General features: G+C 36.5%; 2 protein-coding genes across 2 annotated transcripts in view; both read right to left on the bottom strand.

Annotated features, from left to right (window-relative positions):
- Positions 1–22: 22 nt before the first annotated feature.
- On the bottom strand, positions 23–7,219 carry LOC107711205 (PDZ domain-containing protein GIPC1-like). Its single transcript, XM_016516143.1, has 7 exons — positions 6,996–7,219; positions 5,659–6,097; positions 5,395–5,580; positions 4,059–4,239; positions 3,867–3,973; positions 1,661–1,742; positions 23–1,581 (listed from the first exon to the last, which is right to left on the bottom strand). Exons 2-7 carry the CDS (start codon positions 5,956–5,958, stop codon positions 1,430–1,432), a joined length of 1,008 nt encoding a protein of 335 aa, XP_016371629.1. The 5' UTR covers positions 5,959–6,097; positions 6,996–7,219; the 3' UTR covers positions 23–1,429.
- A 4,626-nt stretch (positions 7,220–11,845) lies between these two features.
- Positions 11,846–16,573, bottom strand: part of LOC107711204 (dnaJ homolog subfamily B member 1-like) — an 8,517-nt gene continuing 3,789 nt past the window's right edge. The window contains exon 3 of the mRNA XM_016516142.1: positions 11,846–12,693. Coding sequence (XP_016371628.1) covers positions 12,463–12,693 — 231 coding nt within the window. The 3' untranslated portion in view covers positions 11,846–12,462. The remainder of the gene's footprint in view (positions 12,694–16,573) is intronic.

The following is a 16,573-nucleotide window of genomic DNA, read 5'->3' as shown; positions in this document are numbered from 1 at the left end:
AACACCAAAACATTTTTTTTTTCTTTTACATTTTTGATCTGGGTCCTTTAAACATTAACCTACATCTTCCACAAGACAAGACGCCCGGCTAAATAATAAAAAAAGAAATATAAAGTTTAAAGTTTTAACCAGCACATGATCAGTACTTTACATTTCAAACATGCTCTGACTTTACAGATGTGAAATACTACAGTGTTGAACTGCCTGGTTAAAAGAGTAATAATCAGCTCTGAGTTCCACTAACTCAACATGTGCTCAGTGTAAGACGCCCATGTTTGGTCATATTTGCAGTAATATTGTCAGTATCTTGGAAATGCTCACTGGACTGGCTGTAGTATAGCTTTTTTTGTAAACACATCAACACTATAAACACTCAAATCAATACCATACAATCAACTATCAGTGCTTTAATATTAACTTGTAAGTAGGGCTGGGCAATATATATATATATATTTTTTTTTTTTTCAAAAGCCATGTTTTGCATGTGTGTGTATATGTATACACACAACATTGATTTTCAAATCTGAAATGAAACTATCCTATCGCCCAGCCCAACTTTTAATCCCTTCATACTTCATACCTCCTCCACTATTCCTTTAAAGGATAAATACTGTAACAGGTGAAACACTATCTGTAATACTTCATATTTCTTAATACTGATTTTACTGATAAAAAAAGAAAAAGATTTCCTTGTGTTTGGCATTATGCAGTAGTTTACCACACTACTAAAATGAAAACGGATGGTCTATTTCTTTCCCATTTCTTTTACTCTTTTAAAATAAGAGCTAAGCCACAGAACTGGAAATGTAAAGCACTAGAGGTCATTTAGAAACGGTTCACTGCAACAGCTTCAAAGCCACTTGAAATCCTTTGTATAATAGACAACAAGAGTACATAACAAGACAGCACATGCTTTAGGGAATCATTATAGTGTTGATAAGACAAATGGTCCATGATTCTGCCATGGGACGGGTCAGATCCACACCGCAGAGTGCAAACCAGCATTGCCTTGATCTCTGCACTGCGTGTTCTGTGCCTTACCGTGCAATTTATACAGCGTCGGGCAACACAGTGCAAGTGAAAGTCACAGTATGCAACAGAGTAACCTCACAGGGGTACCAAACACAGGCCCTGGAGTAAACACCTTGCAAATTCAATGAGTCTCAGCATCTTTTGCTTAATATCCTACTAAATAAGACATTTCATATAAGTGATTAGGCTCAACCTAGTCAAATATGAATACAATTTTAAAATGCATTCAATGTAGTGTCTTCATAACATTTGCATCTTAAAAAAAAAAAGTGGAGTTAGAGGCCTACATACAAGTGTTTCCAGCGTTCTTAAAAGCATCCCAGCATATGATCCCAAAATCAACAAAAATAAAACTCAATAGTGTTCCTAGAATTACCACTTTTAGCCATTTCTAAAATTACACCCGACCGACCTTTGCATCGCCGATGGCACCCCACACATCAAACACAAACTCATCTGGAAACGCGAAATCACCCAGAGTCTCATCCAAAGCTTCGGCAAATTCATCCGGGTTCTTTTTGTCCTTGCCGAGCTCCACCATCGTGGCAGCTGTAAATGAGTGTGGGAGTTAGAAACACCACTTAAAAAAAACAAATGTATCAAAACAGCAATATGCAGGGAAACATACCAAGTTCACTGTCTCTAATGCCCATGTAGCTCTCCAACAGATCATCGACTTTCTCGATAGCTTTTTCTTCAAATGCTGATGGCTGCAACACAAAGAAAGAACACAAAGAAAGAAATATCTGAAAATATTACAGATTACCTCACTCAGCTAAAAATTATGATTGATTAGATGATTGTGCCATTGTGGTTGGTTGTCTGTGAAGTTTTTCTAAAATGATGTTGCAAACTGTACTGATAAGTCACCAGAATAATGTTATCTAGCTGGCATAGCACGAGGTAGCATAACACAAAAGGTTTTGCCGAATTTGTAAAAATTGTGATAGACTTGAGAGCATCAGTAAAAATATTGTAAACTACAAAACAATCTTTAACATCTGCATTACTCAGTACAAGTGTGTTTATGAATATATATGGTGTATATGTATATATATATATATATATATATATATATATATACACACACACACACACACACACACACACACACAAACACAAGCACACATATATATATTTTTTGACTACAAGTGTATATATAATACTTATGAATATATTTATGAATATATGGAATCAAAATATAACTGTTTCATTTCCAGCTTCTTGCAATTTGTCTTTTAGTAAAGAAAAATATATTTGCCTAAAATGTAGGCAAAGATAAGAAATATTTAATTTAAAATAAGTAAATATCAATGCTTTTTTTTTTTTTTTTTAAGATTTATTTTTGCCGTTTTATGCCTTTTATTTAGATAGGACAGTAGGTCGACAGGAAGTGAAGTGGGTGAGAGAGAGGGGGGTGGGATTGGGAAAGGTCCGCGAGCCGGGACTCGAACTCGGGACGCCCGAAGCGCAACAGCGCTACATGTCGGTGAGCTGCCCACGAGGCCATCGGCTCCGACAATCACTGTTGTTTTTTAAAAAGATTTTACTGATACATGTAAATGTAATTTCTATCATTTTTCTATACATGAATTCGAAATTCCCTAATATTTCAAGGTTTTCTATGACTGTGGGAACTGAAAATATGTATATTTTTCATTACTATATATTAGGGCTGCGATGATAAATCGATGCAGAATCGATTCGTGGATGGATTCTGAGATCTGCGATTCTCTCTGGAATCGATTCCGAGCTTAGATTTGAACAGCAGATGGCGCTCTAATCTAGTTTTTATCCGCACACTCAAATGCTCATGAAGAAGAGTGCTAAAGAGCACTTGTGCATTCAGCTGAGTCATGCAATTTCACCTCGGCTCAGAATGCTTTTATGACGCGAGATTAATGTAAACACAGCCCACTGTGAACACCCTTGTAATTCACTTCAACCTTTTCGAATTTTATAAATGATTATTTTAGGTACAAGTGTGTGCAAGGATTTGGAACCAAGCCGAGTACGGCATGCAGCGCCATCTGCTGTTCAAAACTAAGCTCAGAATCGACTAGAGAAAGAATTGCTATGCATTCGGAAAATCTCCTATTTTCCCAGCCCTACTATATATGATATCAATTAATGAAAAAGTCTTCTAAATAAGTGCAAATTCTAAGTGCTTTTCCGTGAGCGTACAGCCGCTTCTATAAGATCTAGGTTTTTTTCATATTAGTCACAATCCGATTATATTGTTATATGTGACAATATGCTGAATTGTGAAATACTGTATGTAGTGCTGGGCGGTATACCGGTTCATACCGAATACCGGTGTTTATTTTTGTTATGATATGAATTTTTTAAATACCGCAATAAGGTATTTTTTAAATACCGCAATAAGAATGTCGCTTAAACAACGTTCGGAACGCGACACTGTTTGAAAGGGGTCCCTTTTCACTGTTGCACTGTGTTGAGGGAACAGCTGTATGTGTTACTAAGCGTGAAAGTTCCATTCACTCATTATGACAGTAAAATAGGGCATTCTAAGTCAATATACTGCAGTATTTCCTCTTTCAATCAGAAGAAAATATGGTTAACACCCAGTCATGCATGAAAAAAAAATACCGTCATGTACCATGAAATCGGTATAATTTTGAAAAATACCGTGATATAAATTTTTGGTCATACCGCCCAGCACTAACTGTATGTACTGAAGTGTGTATCATATTACAAGACAGCTAGACATGCCTAGACCTTTCCAGTCACACAAATGAAAACACGTATCGTATCCGCCGACTCATGAACTGAATTGACATGACTTCACTGTGCATTTAACCCGACGGTCTTACCAGTTCCTCTACGGTGGCTGGTCCTTTAGACCTCAGACGTAGAGTTCCTCTGCCCGTTCCTAACTGTGCAGAACCCGACCTGCTTCCCGACCGCTGACTGATCATGTCTTTAAAAAAAGGGTAAAAAAAAATCATCACATCAGATTCACTGTGGCCATCAATGTCAGCTACAGGATATTCAAAAACACTTACCAAATGCCTTCAAAGGTTCCACCAGCTTCAGGAAAAATGTTTTTCCTTTAGGCAGTTCCTTCAGCATCTTGGCAACCTCATAATGGCGGCAACCAATGAGTATCTGCCCGTTGATTGACTCGATCATGTCGCCCACGTTGATGACCTGGATCTGATGAATAATACTGTCCTCTCTTATTCTCTGCAAAGGAAACAGATGATTTTCAGGTGATTACAGCTTTGCAGCAGGCTGGGCGGTATGACTGGTCAAGATGAGGTTCAACTTATTATTAAGACGTGTTTGGTTGGTACAACGTGGTAGGGTGTATACTCTATACGGTTGTCGAGCAATGGCACAAATTGACTCATTAACATAGAAATCAACTGATGTGCAATCACAAGCGTGCTTATATCAGCTCATTTACAACAATTGAGAATCTGAAAAACCCTTTTTGTAATGTTGGTTTTAGCACTGTTAATCTTTTGTTTTAAACCAAATATTACATAATGTGGGGCTTATAAATGAGATCAATGATCTTCATTTGTTTTTGATTTTTTTTTAAAGAGAAAATAGGCAAATGAGAGGAAGAACAATTCACCATATTATCCAAAATAAGCATTACTTACATGGTTATTTAATGCTTAAAACATTTTTGTTGAATTTCCACCAATAACTACTGTGATGTACACTACCACTTAAAAGTTTGGGTTCAGTAAGATTTTTTCAATGTTTTTGGAAGAAGTCTCTTATGGTCACCAAGGCTGCATTTATTTAATCACAAATACAGTAAAAACAACATATATTATAATAATTTCAAATTACTTTTTTCTATTGTAATATATTTTAAAATGTAATTTATTCCTGTGATGACAAAGCTGAATTATCAGCATCATTACTCCAGTCTTTAGTGTCACATGATCCTTCAGAAATCATTCTAATATGCTGATTTGCTGCTCAAGAAACATTTATTATTAGTATTACCAATGTTGAAATCAAAGATGTGCTGCTTAATATCTTTGTGGAGACTGATTTTTATTTTTTTGCTGGATTCTTTGATGAACAGAAAGCTCAAAAGAACAGCATTTATTTGAAATTATATTTTTTGTAACATTATAAATGTATTTCCTGTCACCTTTGAACAATTTAATGCATCCTTGCTAAACAATAGTATTAATTTCTTGTTTAAAAAAAAATAAAAATCTTTCTGACACCAAAATTTTAGACAGTATTGGAATATGTATTGAAAATGTACTCAAGCTGTAACATTAAAATTTGGTCACATAGCAAACTCTTAGTTTTACCATGAAAATCATGAGCATACTTGCATCCTAAAAAATCCCAGGTCATTCCTCTCACCTTAATGAAAGCATAGCCAGCTCCATTATCAGTGATGGTGAGCCCCAGTGCATCCTCTCCTTTAAAGACATCCACCTCTTTTTTCTGGCCCTTCACATGAGCGAATATAAAGTCCTCTAGTCCGATCTGGCCACCCAAAAGTTTATCCATATCCACTTTGTGAGTATTCAGTGTGCAAAACATCACCTGGCGTAAGGACATAATCATTTAGTTAGTATAATCACCAAGGCCTGCTTTTATAACACAAAGGGAAATCCCGCTCACCTCTGTTGGAGGAATCCCAAAGGCCTCTCCTATCTTGGCATAGAGCTCACGCACATTGCTGAAGCCCTCGATGCGACCTGTGGGGCTGCCGTGAGCCAGCTGGGTGTGGAAGATCAGGCGAGGTCGCAGGCTGGTGGGTGGAGGTGGTAGGCCCTCATGGGCAGCTCCTTCACCCAGGCTGACCCTGCCACCATCCAGGCCATCCAACCCTGGGACGTTCAGTCCAGCTCGGATGGGCTCGGCCTCCTCGTTCTCCACCAGTGGAGACGCCTTCTTTCTGCGTCCCAATCCAAGTGGCATTTTGGATGCTGCCGTCTTCGTTTCTTGTACAGGCACAATGTTTTGATACAAGAGGGGTCTGTGCAGCACCTTTAATAATGTGCCCAAATCAAAGGACAAAGTGTCTTGAGTTCAACCCATTCAAAGGAAATCTCCAGACCTGTGATACAAAGACGGACAAACAGGGATCAAAAAAGATACATTTGTAGCAAATTTAATAGACAAGCAAAGAAGATAAAAAATAATAATTTAAACTTACAAGGAATTTAATTTGGGGAATATTATAAATCATTATAAATAAAAGACTAGTTGCATACAGCCAAAAACAAGAAACATTTAATTAAAAAGTAAATATAAGAATGTGTTACTAATTTAAAAAAAAAAAACGTTTTACTTTATTTTATTGTACATATTATGCATAATTCTAAAATGTAATTTCTATCATGTTGCTAGCCTTGAATTCTACATTTCCTGATATTTCCAGGTTTTATATTACTATTTTTTTTCATCATCACTTTTTTGATTTATAATAAGATTTAATGCATAAATGTGTTTTCCATCAATGAATTCAAAATACCCTGGTACTTCCATGTTTTCTATGACTGTGGGAACATATTTTAATGTGCATTTATATTTCCTATATTTCAAGTAATATAAATAAGTGCAAAATTTCATGGTCACTTCTATAAAATCTACGTCATCATTCTCATACATTAATCACAATTAACAAACTGGGTAGGGGAAGGATGCATTTGTAATAAGTAATTTTATTTAAATTTAAAAGGATTTAATTTGGATAAAATTAAAAACACCAAAAATAAGAAAACATTTGATTCTGCCTTGTTTATTTACAGTCATCCAGCATGCAAACTCGGAACAGCAACCTGACTAAAAATGGCAAACTAAACTCAAATACCGACCACAGAAAAAACACTTTCATGTGTTGAAGGTTCAGGATCAAAGCAGCCTGGCATGTTTCTTTTCATAGACTGAAGCTAAAGCAGCTAACAGTATATAGAGTTAGCATGTTAGCATCCTCTGGACATCACGACACTTACCAAACTAACACTGACAGAGAGAAAACCATGAACCGCTGGGACGACGGGCTTATAATCTATTCATTGTAAAAGATGACTGTTGAGGAGGGTTAAAGCGGTGAGTTAGGTAAGTGTTCTGGTAAGTGAGATAAAGGCGGATAGCACATCACTCAACACAACCTGCAGTTCTTCCTCTACTGAGAAACCAAACAGCAGCTCAAACACGCGCGCACTGCTGCCACCTACAGGAGCTGTAGGGGAAAGCGTTATAGGTTACCATGGCTGCGTTTCCCAGAAGCATCGTAAGCCTAAGTAGATCGTAGACTCATTTGTCACCAATGGAGCTAAAATCAATTTAGGCTTACGACGCTTTTGGGAAACGCAGCCCATAACTTAAAAAAAAAAAAAAAAATCCTGCATTTCACATTAAAAAATGCAGCCATTTGAATAAAAAAGTGCCCCCACAGTGCATCCAGTGAAGCCTTGGGCCTCGGTCCCCAGTCCCCCCTGTTGAAAAAAACCAGCAGATGCTGGTTAGGTATGTTTTGACGCTGGGATGCTGGTTTAAGCTGGTCCTTTGCTGGTTTATGCTGGTCCTTTTGCTGGTTTATGCTGGTCCTTTGCTGGTTTAAACTGGTCCTTTGCTGGTTTAAGCTGGTCCTTTGCTGGTCCTTTTGCTGCTTTTTGCTGGTTTATGCTGGTCCTTGGCCAGCACATGACCAGCATAAACCAGCAAAAGGACCAGCATAAACCAGCAAAGGACCAGCTTAAACCAGCAAAGGACCAGCTTAAACCAGCAACGGACCAGCTTAAACCAGCAAAGGACCAGCTTAAACCAGCAACGGACCAGCTTAAACCAGCAAAGGACCAGCTTAAACCAGCAACGGACCAGCTTAAACCAGCAAAGGACCAGCTTAAACCAGCAACGGACCAGCTTAAACCAGCAAAGGACCAGCTTAAACCAGCATCCCAGCGTCAAAACATACCTAACCAGCATATGCTGGTTTTTTCAACAGGGCCCTCAGCAGATACGGCTCCTGCATGGCAAATTTGAAAAGTGGATACAACTTCAAATGAAAGTACTGTTGTGGTACATAAAAATAAGATTACTGTTGCAATACAATTTATTTGATTTGTGTTCAACAAACATACAAGGTTCCCACATTTTTGGATCGATGAATTTGATGGGTTTTTTTAGAATAATTTTATAGAGATTGCTGGGCAGAATTCATATATTTAAATTGTTATTCTTATTTTATAAGACATACTTAAAACATTCAACAGGTTTTGCACTGCCCACACAAAGAGCAATACCATCTAGTGATAAAAGATATAGTTCACCCAAAAATGAGTATTTGCTGAAAATTTGTTTCTTTATAGACTTCGAGAATATGAGCATTACAACTTGCTCACCAATGGATCCTCTGCAGTGAATGGGTGCCGTCAGAATGAGTCCATACAGATGATAAAACATCACAGTATTCCGCATGACTCCAGTGCATTGATTATTGCCTTGTTAAGCAAAAAGCTGTGTTTGTAAGAAACAAATCTATCACTGAAGTAACTTTTAAATTGTCACTTCTGGCCATAATAAAACTTCTTCCAGTGAGAAGATCCATCCTCTTTTCCTCTCAAATCAAAATCCACCAACATATTTGTTTAGAACTGCTTTTGCTCATAAACATACTTGATATGTGCATATTTCTCTCCTAATTCAGATGAGATGACTTACTGGAGAAAGCAATTTTATGTATAGACAACTCGTATTTTAGCGGGAAACATTTTAAAGTTAGAAACAGGGCGTAACATTTCCGTCACACGCTTGAGGTATTCGGCCAATCATAACGCACTGGATAGCTGGCCAATCACAGCACACCTCGCTTTTCAGAACGATGAGCTTTGTAAAAATCGACGTGTTTCAGAAAGGCGGGGCATAAAGGAGAAACAATAATGTACAGTATGTGGAAAATAATGTTTTTTGAACCTTAAACCGCATAAACACATTTCATTACACCAAATACACAAAATAATGTTCTTTTTAGCAGCATCAAATGACCACTTTAAAGATGAATTTGTTTCTTACAAACACACAGCTTTTTACTTCACGATGTTAATTGATGCACTGGAGTCATGTGAATTATGGATTATTGCGATGTTTTTATCAGTTGTTTGGACTCTCATTCTGATGGGACCCATTCACTGCAGATGATCCTTTGATGAGCAAGTGATGTAATGCTAAATTTCTCCAAATCTGTTCTGATGAAGAAACAAACTTATCTGCATCTCAGATGGCCTGAGGGTGAATAAATGTTCAGCTAATTTTCATTTTTGGGAGAACTATATTCCTTAAGCTCGTTCACAGAGAATAGAGAAGACAGAGGAACAGCTCAAGCATTTAAAGAGGCAGACGACAAAACTGCAGAGTGCACTTACAACAAATAGCACATTATCATCTATTGGTGTGGACATTAATATTCATTATAGTTCTTGATGTGAACGGGCCTTTGAGCACATCAGTTGTGTAGAAATAGAAAAAAGTATAACTTTTCTAAATACTTACAACTCTTGTAGCGCTGACAATCCCAATAATACTTTTCCATGATCATGTATGCATTCTGGTATACAAATACAGTAACAGACTTACTACAAGACAGCACTTGTAAAGCCTTTAATTGCAAGGAATAAAAAACAATTACGCATATGATAAAGAATTGTGAAGCATTTCACAAAAAAAAAAAAAAGCCAATATCTTTTTACAGAAATGCACAAATTCCATTACGTTGTGAATTTCAAATAGCATGCTGATGATGCAGCAATAATGTGTGAGGTACTTTAAACTGTGCATATGTGCCATCACAATCTGCATACGTTTGGCACAAATACTGTCATTCCTCATAAAATTACTTCTGGTAATGGCAGTTCTAAGATGCAAAATCCAATAAAGTCTGTAAAATCGCCATTATCTCATCATTGTACATCATCTCAATATGTGCACTACAATAACAGCATAAATATGACTAAGTAAAATAAGAGTGTGTTTCCAGGGCCATGAAAGAATATTATGAATTCTTTTCAAGCTACATTTATTGCAAGCAAAAGAAGGTTTAAGTTGTGTTTAATGTTTTATAGTGTAAATTCCCACAAATGAATGCTCCTTAGCAAATTAGAAGTCTTGAAAGCTGAAGTGTGTAATTTTGCAGCAACTACACACCATTTATGCTTTCCAAAACATCAACCATTAATAGTTAATTAAAGCTACATTCAGGAATTTTTAAACCTGAAATGTACTTGGCTGCAACAAACAAATAGAGTAGGGATGGTCTGAATGGAGCAGTTATGTGCTCAAAGACACAATGGTGACATGGAAATCACAGTATGGATCAATCCTAGCAGGAGAAAGCGAGTGGTGTCTGCAGTGTAAATGTACGGTCACATTTACCATTGCTCAGTGAATCTGCATGGTCGAAATCCAGTCTCTCCAACAGGAATCTATGCGTTTGGGAATTCCGTGTGAATGTTTCTGCGACGGTTTCATAGCAGTCACAGAAATTCACTGCGTTGAGCCCAAGAAAGCTGCTTCATTTGAAAATCTGCGTGGGGAAAATTTTTGCCCCCACAGATTCCTATTCTCCTTATTTTTAACGTACGAGCTGATGCAGCCGTTTAACTTGAATGTGCGAGGCATCCGTTGTCTTTCGCTTCCAGTCATTTTAATGAAAAAACTGCTCGCTATACTGCTTATTTGCAAACAGGTATTTCTTATCATATTATTTTAATGTATTGTCATAATTATAAACACACTGGTTTGCAGCACAAGTAGTTTTATTGTACTTATAGACCTTGTAGCTCCGCCCCTTTTCTGCACTGCGCTGGTTGTCTTCTGTCTTCCGTTTGTATTTCCACAGCGTTACCGTAAATTCACATGAATTTATGAATTAACCACTCGTTTAAAAATCTTCCCAGTCTACTGACATTTACGTCATTCGCTTCAAACATTACAATGTCCATGATAAATTTCGTTAGCTCTACATTAAGTAAACCCATCAGCTTATTAATCTTCAACAGTGATGCTATAAAGCTACCACAAAAATGGAAGTTCAAAATTCTAAAAACTAAAATGCTAAAGATGGCTGCACACTTGTTTCTCTGAGGCATAAGGTCTATTCCAAGCGGAAACCCTCCTGTCTCTCTCTTGAATCCGACATAGAAGTGACTTTAACTGCAATTCATCAACTGACTGCTAGAAGACATGCTCCAAAAGGGAGTTAATCCCATAGACCCCCATGTTAAAATGGCCAACTTTACAGCAGAAAAAAAAAAAAAAGTTTACGGCCTGGTACAAAAAATGGTTTTGGTCTATATAGCTAATCTTGCCCTTCATGACAACTGTGAGGGGGTGGATTTTTTTTTATAACTCATCGGCTTACATTATAATAAAATTCTGCATAATTAAGGGCGTGGCCACTTGAGTGACAGGTGGATTGCCGGTTTGTGGAGCTAGGCAGGCTTGGTTTCAGCAACCAGGCACCTCAGCTCCACCCACGTCCTGCCTCTTTACCCATTTCCGATTATCCAGGAGTGACGTACTGCCAAGATGGCGAAGGCCGGCTCCGCCCACTTGGGGCTTCAAAAATGCTCTTCAGAAACTTATGAGTGACATCACGGACACTACGCCCATGTCTATGGTCTATTCATCTAGTTATATACCTATAGCGCCTAATGAATTGGAAATCTCGCACATTCATAGAAAATAGCTTACTTCAACATTGACAAATGAGGTGGATTGGAATGACTCCATTTCCCCGGTGAAATTTTATCACGCAATAGTAAATATAATTCTGCACTAATTCCTAGTATGGGTAACCATACTTGGCCACATGTCACGTCACTTTAAATGTAACCACACTTTAACATGCTCTGGAAGCACTGTGATAATGCTCAGGAGCCCTTGTGAATTTCCTGGGCTCACTCTATGCAAAGAAACTCGGCTCCCCAGCAGCCCCGTCATTGGGATTTCACACACCCACAATCACACACACACACACACTTCTACAATTACTATTTGAGATCCTCAGAAATGTATAAAACCTTATTGTTCAGCATTGATATTACTGTTAAGTACAATGTTGACTGCTCAGAGACTAAAATTGGAATATTATTTTAATAAAAGAAAAAATAAAGGTTCAAGGGGAAAGAAACCTGAAGAAGCAAACAAGAGGATGACGGAGCATTTACTTGGAGGTACTGCAAAACTATGAGTGAAAGTCAATATATTACTTCTGAAATGTTTCACAGTGTTCTATAAAAGTGCATTGCGATATAAGTAAGCGGGTATAAATAATCTGTTGGGAGCTCTATTGTGTTTCTCTGAGCTTGACTTTTGTGTATTTACCGCTGATACTTTCAGGTGCAATAATATCTAGAAAATCAGAAGGGCCCAATCATAGGATCTGTGTGTTGAGAGTCTGTCCTCCAGCGGTTGCAACGCTCAAGGTGGTAGGATCTGAACCAGAGATTCACGGGCACTCTGTCCCAACTTGTCCGGAAATTTCACTGAGAACTCTAGCACCATGTCTCCTCTCTTTTCAGGACATTTGGACAGTGGCAGTCCTTCTCCCACTATCCTCTTCTTCATACCGGGTTTGATGACATCACGTGATGTCACTGTGACAGTTCTACCGTCCAAGGTGGGGGCGCTGATGGTGCAGCCGCATAGAGCCTGAGTAAGTGATGGTTAAGAGAGAATAACAGGATTAACAAGATTTCCTTATTTAACCCTAAGGCTACATGAATAACCAAAATAATATAAAAATCACTATACGCCATACTGCCATTTATCAAAGGCTGCGATTTAAATAAATAAATGCGCCGCCTGTTTCAGAGCGAATTGCGGCACTATGTTCGTTTACACTGGAGCAGCTCATGATCCAGTGTTTTTAGCATCTCAGAGCTAGATTCAGAGTAAATGCCACTCCACACAAACTCACCCCTGCATCTGCTCTGAGTTTGGGTCGCTTATAACATGCAACTGGGAATGCAAGATGCATCAACCATCTTCCCAAACTTGTAAAGGCAAGCACTTACAAATCATCTGTTTTCAACTAAAGAGAACATTCCACAAAAATAAAATACATATTTTATAATGAAGAACTTTTAAAATGACAGCTATAAATATTAGTATTTTCATTTTACAGTTTAAAATTTCTGCCCAGTAATATGCTAATTTTATTTAATTATGAAATATTACAATACCTATATTATATTGATTAATATTATCAATAACAATGTTATTATTATTATTACAATCATTATTATGTGGTTATATTGATATAAAAATCACAAATTGATTTTTGCAGCCCTACAAACAAACACCGTAAACCTGGAGTAAAAAAAAAAAAAATGCATTTTATATTTGGAATTGCAAAATTTGTAAGAAAAAGCGAAAAAAAAAAAAACCTATTAAACTTTTTCCCCCCAAATCGTGCAGCCCTAATTTAACCTTTGTATTCTCATTAAAATAAGTGAAAATAGCAGTATTTTTTGTGATACGCTAATAGCTAGATTCTATTTATACTATGTTAAAATAGCAGGATGTTCTGCTAATTACTCATTGCAAATAGTGGCAATTATCTGCACCTCAGCATTGTAATACATTATAAAACAGTACGCAATAATAACTTATTGAGTGTAAATTTTAATTCAAATTATTACATGGATGCCACCTTATTGGGACAAAAGCCCTCCCTACACCTACCCTACCCCTACCCCATACTTTATTTTCAACTTTTTTATTATTTCCTTCATTTTTATTAAAAATAAATGCTTTTCTGATGTGATTTGATTTGAAATTTGAAAAGGGAGAAAAAAAAGTTCGCCAAAAGGCAGATTCGAATCTGGGTCGATCGCGTCAAAAGGAGTATGACCATAGACTGTAAAAGAGTATGACACACGCTTTACCATCTACGCCACTGAATCTGACGACTGATGACCGTCTTTTGTAATGTTGACTAGCTCAATCACATGTTGGTGGGTGGAGCTGGTGTAAATAGCCTCTGCCAACAAGGCAGGCTATTTGCACTTAGTGTAAAATAGACACTCCGATTTTTTTTTTATTCCCAACAGTTAAACAGTTGCCCACAGAAAAAAACAGGGGGTGCTGCAGCACCACTACTTCCCGCGCCTATGATTCTCATGTTACTTTACTTGAATAAAGATGTACTTTAATTATGAGAAGAATTCGAGGAACAAATTTTCTTGTAAAAGATCAAAATTACCCTTTGCTGTACTCATTGCAGGGTTTCTACAGACATGAACAAGTTAAATTTAAGACTTTTTAAGACCTTTTTAATACCCCCTTTTATAAAATTTAAGACCTAAACCTGTAATGGAAATACACATTGTTTTACATACATATATGTCATATTTAATGTGTTTAAATTAAAAAGAAAACAAAATATCATTGCTGTAATAAATTATATTTATTACTACGATATACAGTGAACTTTTCATATAAGCAGACAATATTCCATACATAATAACCCTGCAAAATAACTGCATCACTGAGATTTTTGGTGGAGTAAACAATTTATTCTGAAGCAATATTTTCATCAGTGTTCTATCAGCTTTTACATACTTAAATCTGCATATTTTTATTTACCTTTACAAAGGCCTATTTTTAACCTTTTTAGATGTATGCATCATCTTTCATGTCAAATTATTACAATTTATCAATAAATTCAATATACACTATAAGGCTGCTACCAGTCAGATTATATAATTTACACTGCAAATAACAATAATTACACCTGCAATAAATAATGTTATGAGATTAATGTTTTAAATGCATTTATGAATATACAAATAAGAAATATTGGGGGGAAAAATGCATACTTTTCAACAAACTGATTTTTCGATTAATCGTTTTTTAAAATGACGTCGATTCGATATCGATTCTCAAAAGCCGCGAATCAATCTTTTCCGGGATTTCAGCACATTTAAAACAAGATCTGATTAACGTGAATCGTATCATTAGTCTTCTCCACTAGATGTCACCCTTATTTACCTTGCGCGATGTTACAACAGAAAGCCTGTCATTCATTCAGCGCTTATCATGGCCATACGCGTGATTCGCAATGCTCAGGTGAAATGCTATAGTAATACTATAAATCTGCAGGAGTTTTTGATCACGCATAAGGCGCCATGATTTCCGCAGTGAATGAATGGCGGGGCGCACTGTTTTGTTTACTACACACATACTAAAGTGTGGATGACGCTCGCGGTGTTTTCAGCTTCTGTTGTGTCACTATATGATGATATGAACACGAATGTCATTCCAGCTGCTCCGAGAGTCAATTCATTAGCATTTTACCGTTTCATTTGAGAAAACTACCGTCATATCACATATACAGCAGCTGCAAGTTCTTCACGGCAACCCGTCAAAATAAAAGTTTAGTTTAACGTTCTACTGTCAGAATATATTACTATTTAGCAGTCTTAAGAATCAATGCTACTACTGCTAATAAATATTAATAAATCTTTATTTTTAAAGGAATAATCACATCTGTTTTCTTTTTAATTTTAACAGTAAACCTCTGTTGTGCAGCACTTTGTTTGCCAAAAAATAAAAGGGTTTAATTTTCATTTGATTAGGATAAATTAAAATTAATGTTTTATGCCTTCATCTGATTACCAGAAAAATTAAGAACATTTTTATAGGGCCCTCTTCTTGTTTAAAATATACAATTTTGACCCTATTCAAAAAGAATAGGTTTAAAATACAGACATGTGGTTCTTAATTTCTTTTTATGAATTCACCATTTGTAAACTGATGTTTACTGTTCATTTTTTAGAAATATCAATAGCATTTGTATTAAAACTATATTCACTGAATGTAATCAAAAAATCGAGAATCGAATCGGGACATCTGAATCGATACCCAGCCCTATTAACTATATGAAGTAGTATAAATATACACATTTTCTGCCCCCATGTCTTGAATTTGTGATCATTCTGAATGTATTATGTACTAGACTTCACGTAATGCGTGCACTCTTTAGGTGTTTTGAATGTTTTTTTTGCATCATGAGAATATTGAGCAAAATAGCTCACCTGTCATGGTGTTACTTAACTATATCATGTTATGAATAAACTAAACATTTTGAATTTTTACCTCAGTGTGTTTCTTCTGAGTTTATGTGTGCTGTCACGCTCATTTGTTCTGAAGTTTCTCACAAAAGAGACAAACAGAGTGAACCTCAACAGCGCGGCGACCTTGATACCAGAAATACACTATCCATTATCAATTGCTGTTTACATTGAATGTAGGCTAATAAAATTAGAAGAATCATTCTCGCGTTTCGATGCTTCGCTGGTTATTTTTTGTCACTTATGTTTTAATCACAAAATTGTATTTTAATAAATTATTATTATTTTTATTGAGAACATTAAAAAGGTAGTTCGACCTATACAGTCTATGAGCTCGACCTGTATTCTGCTACTGCGATTCTCTCTGATGACACAGTAACTTTGGAAGAAAAAATCTTTGGTCTGTCCAATGATTGTAAAGTCATTAGGTCCGTCAGACTGAAGATATTTTAGCG

This window comes from Sinocyclocheilus rhinocerous, unplaced genomic scaffold (assembly GCF_001515625.1).
Source record: "Sinocyclocheilus rhinocerous isolate Xijiao unplaced genomic scaffold, SAMN03320098_v1.1 scaffold115, whole genome shotgun sequence".
Classification (NCBI taxonomy): domain Eukaryota; kingdom Metazoa; phylum Chordata; class Actinopteri; order Cypriniformes; family Cyprinidae; genus Sinocyclocheilus; species Sinocyclocheilus rhinocerous.
This window is presented reverse-complemented; position numbering and strand designations above follow the sequence as displayed.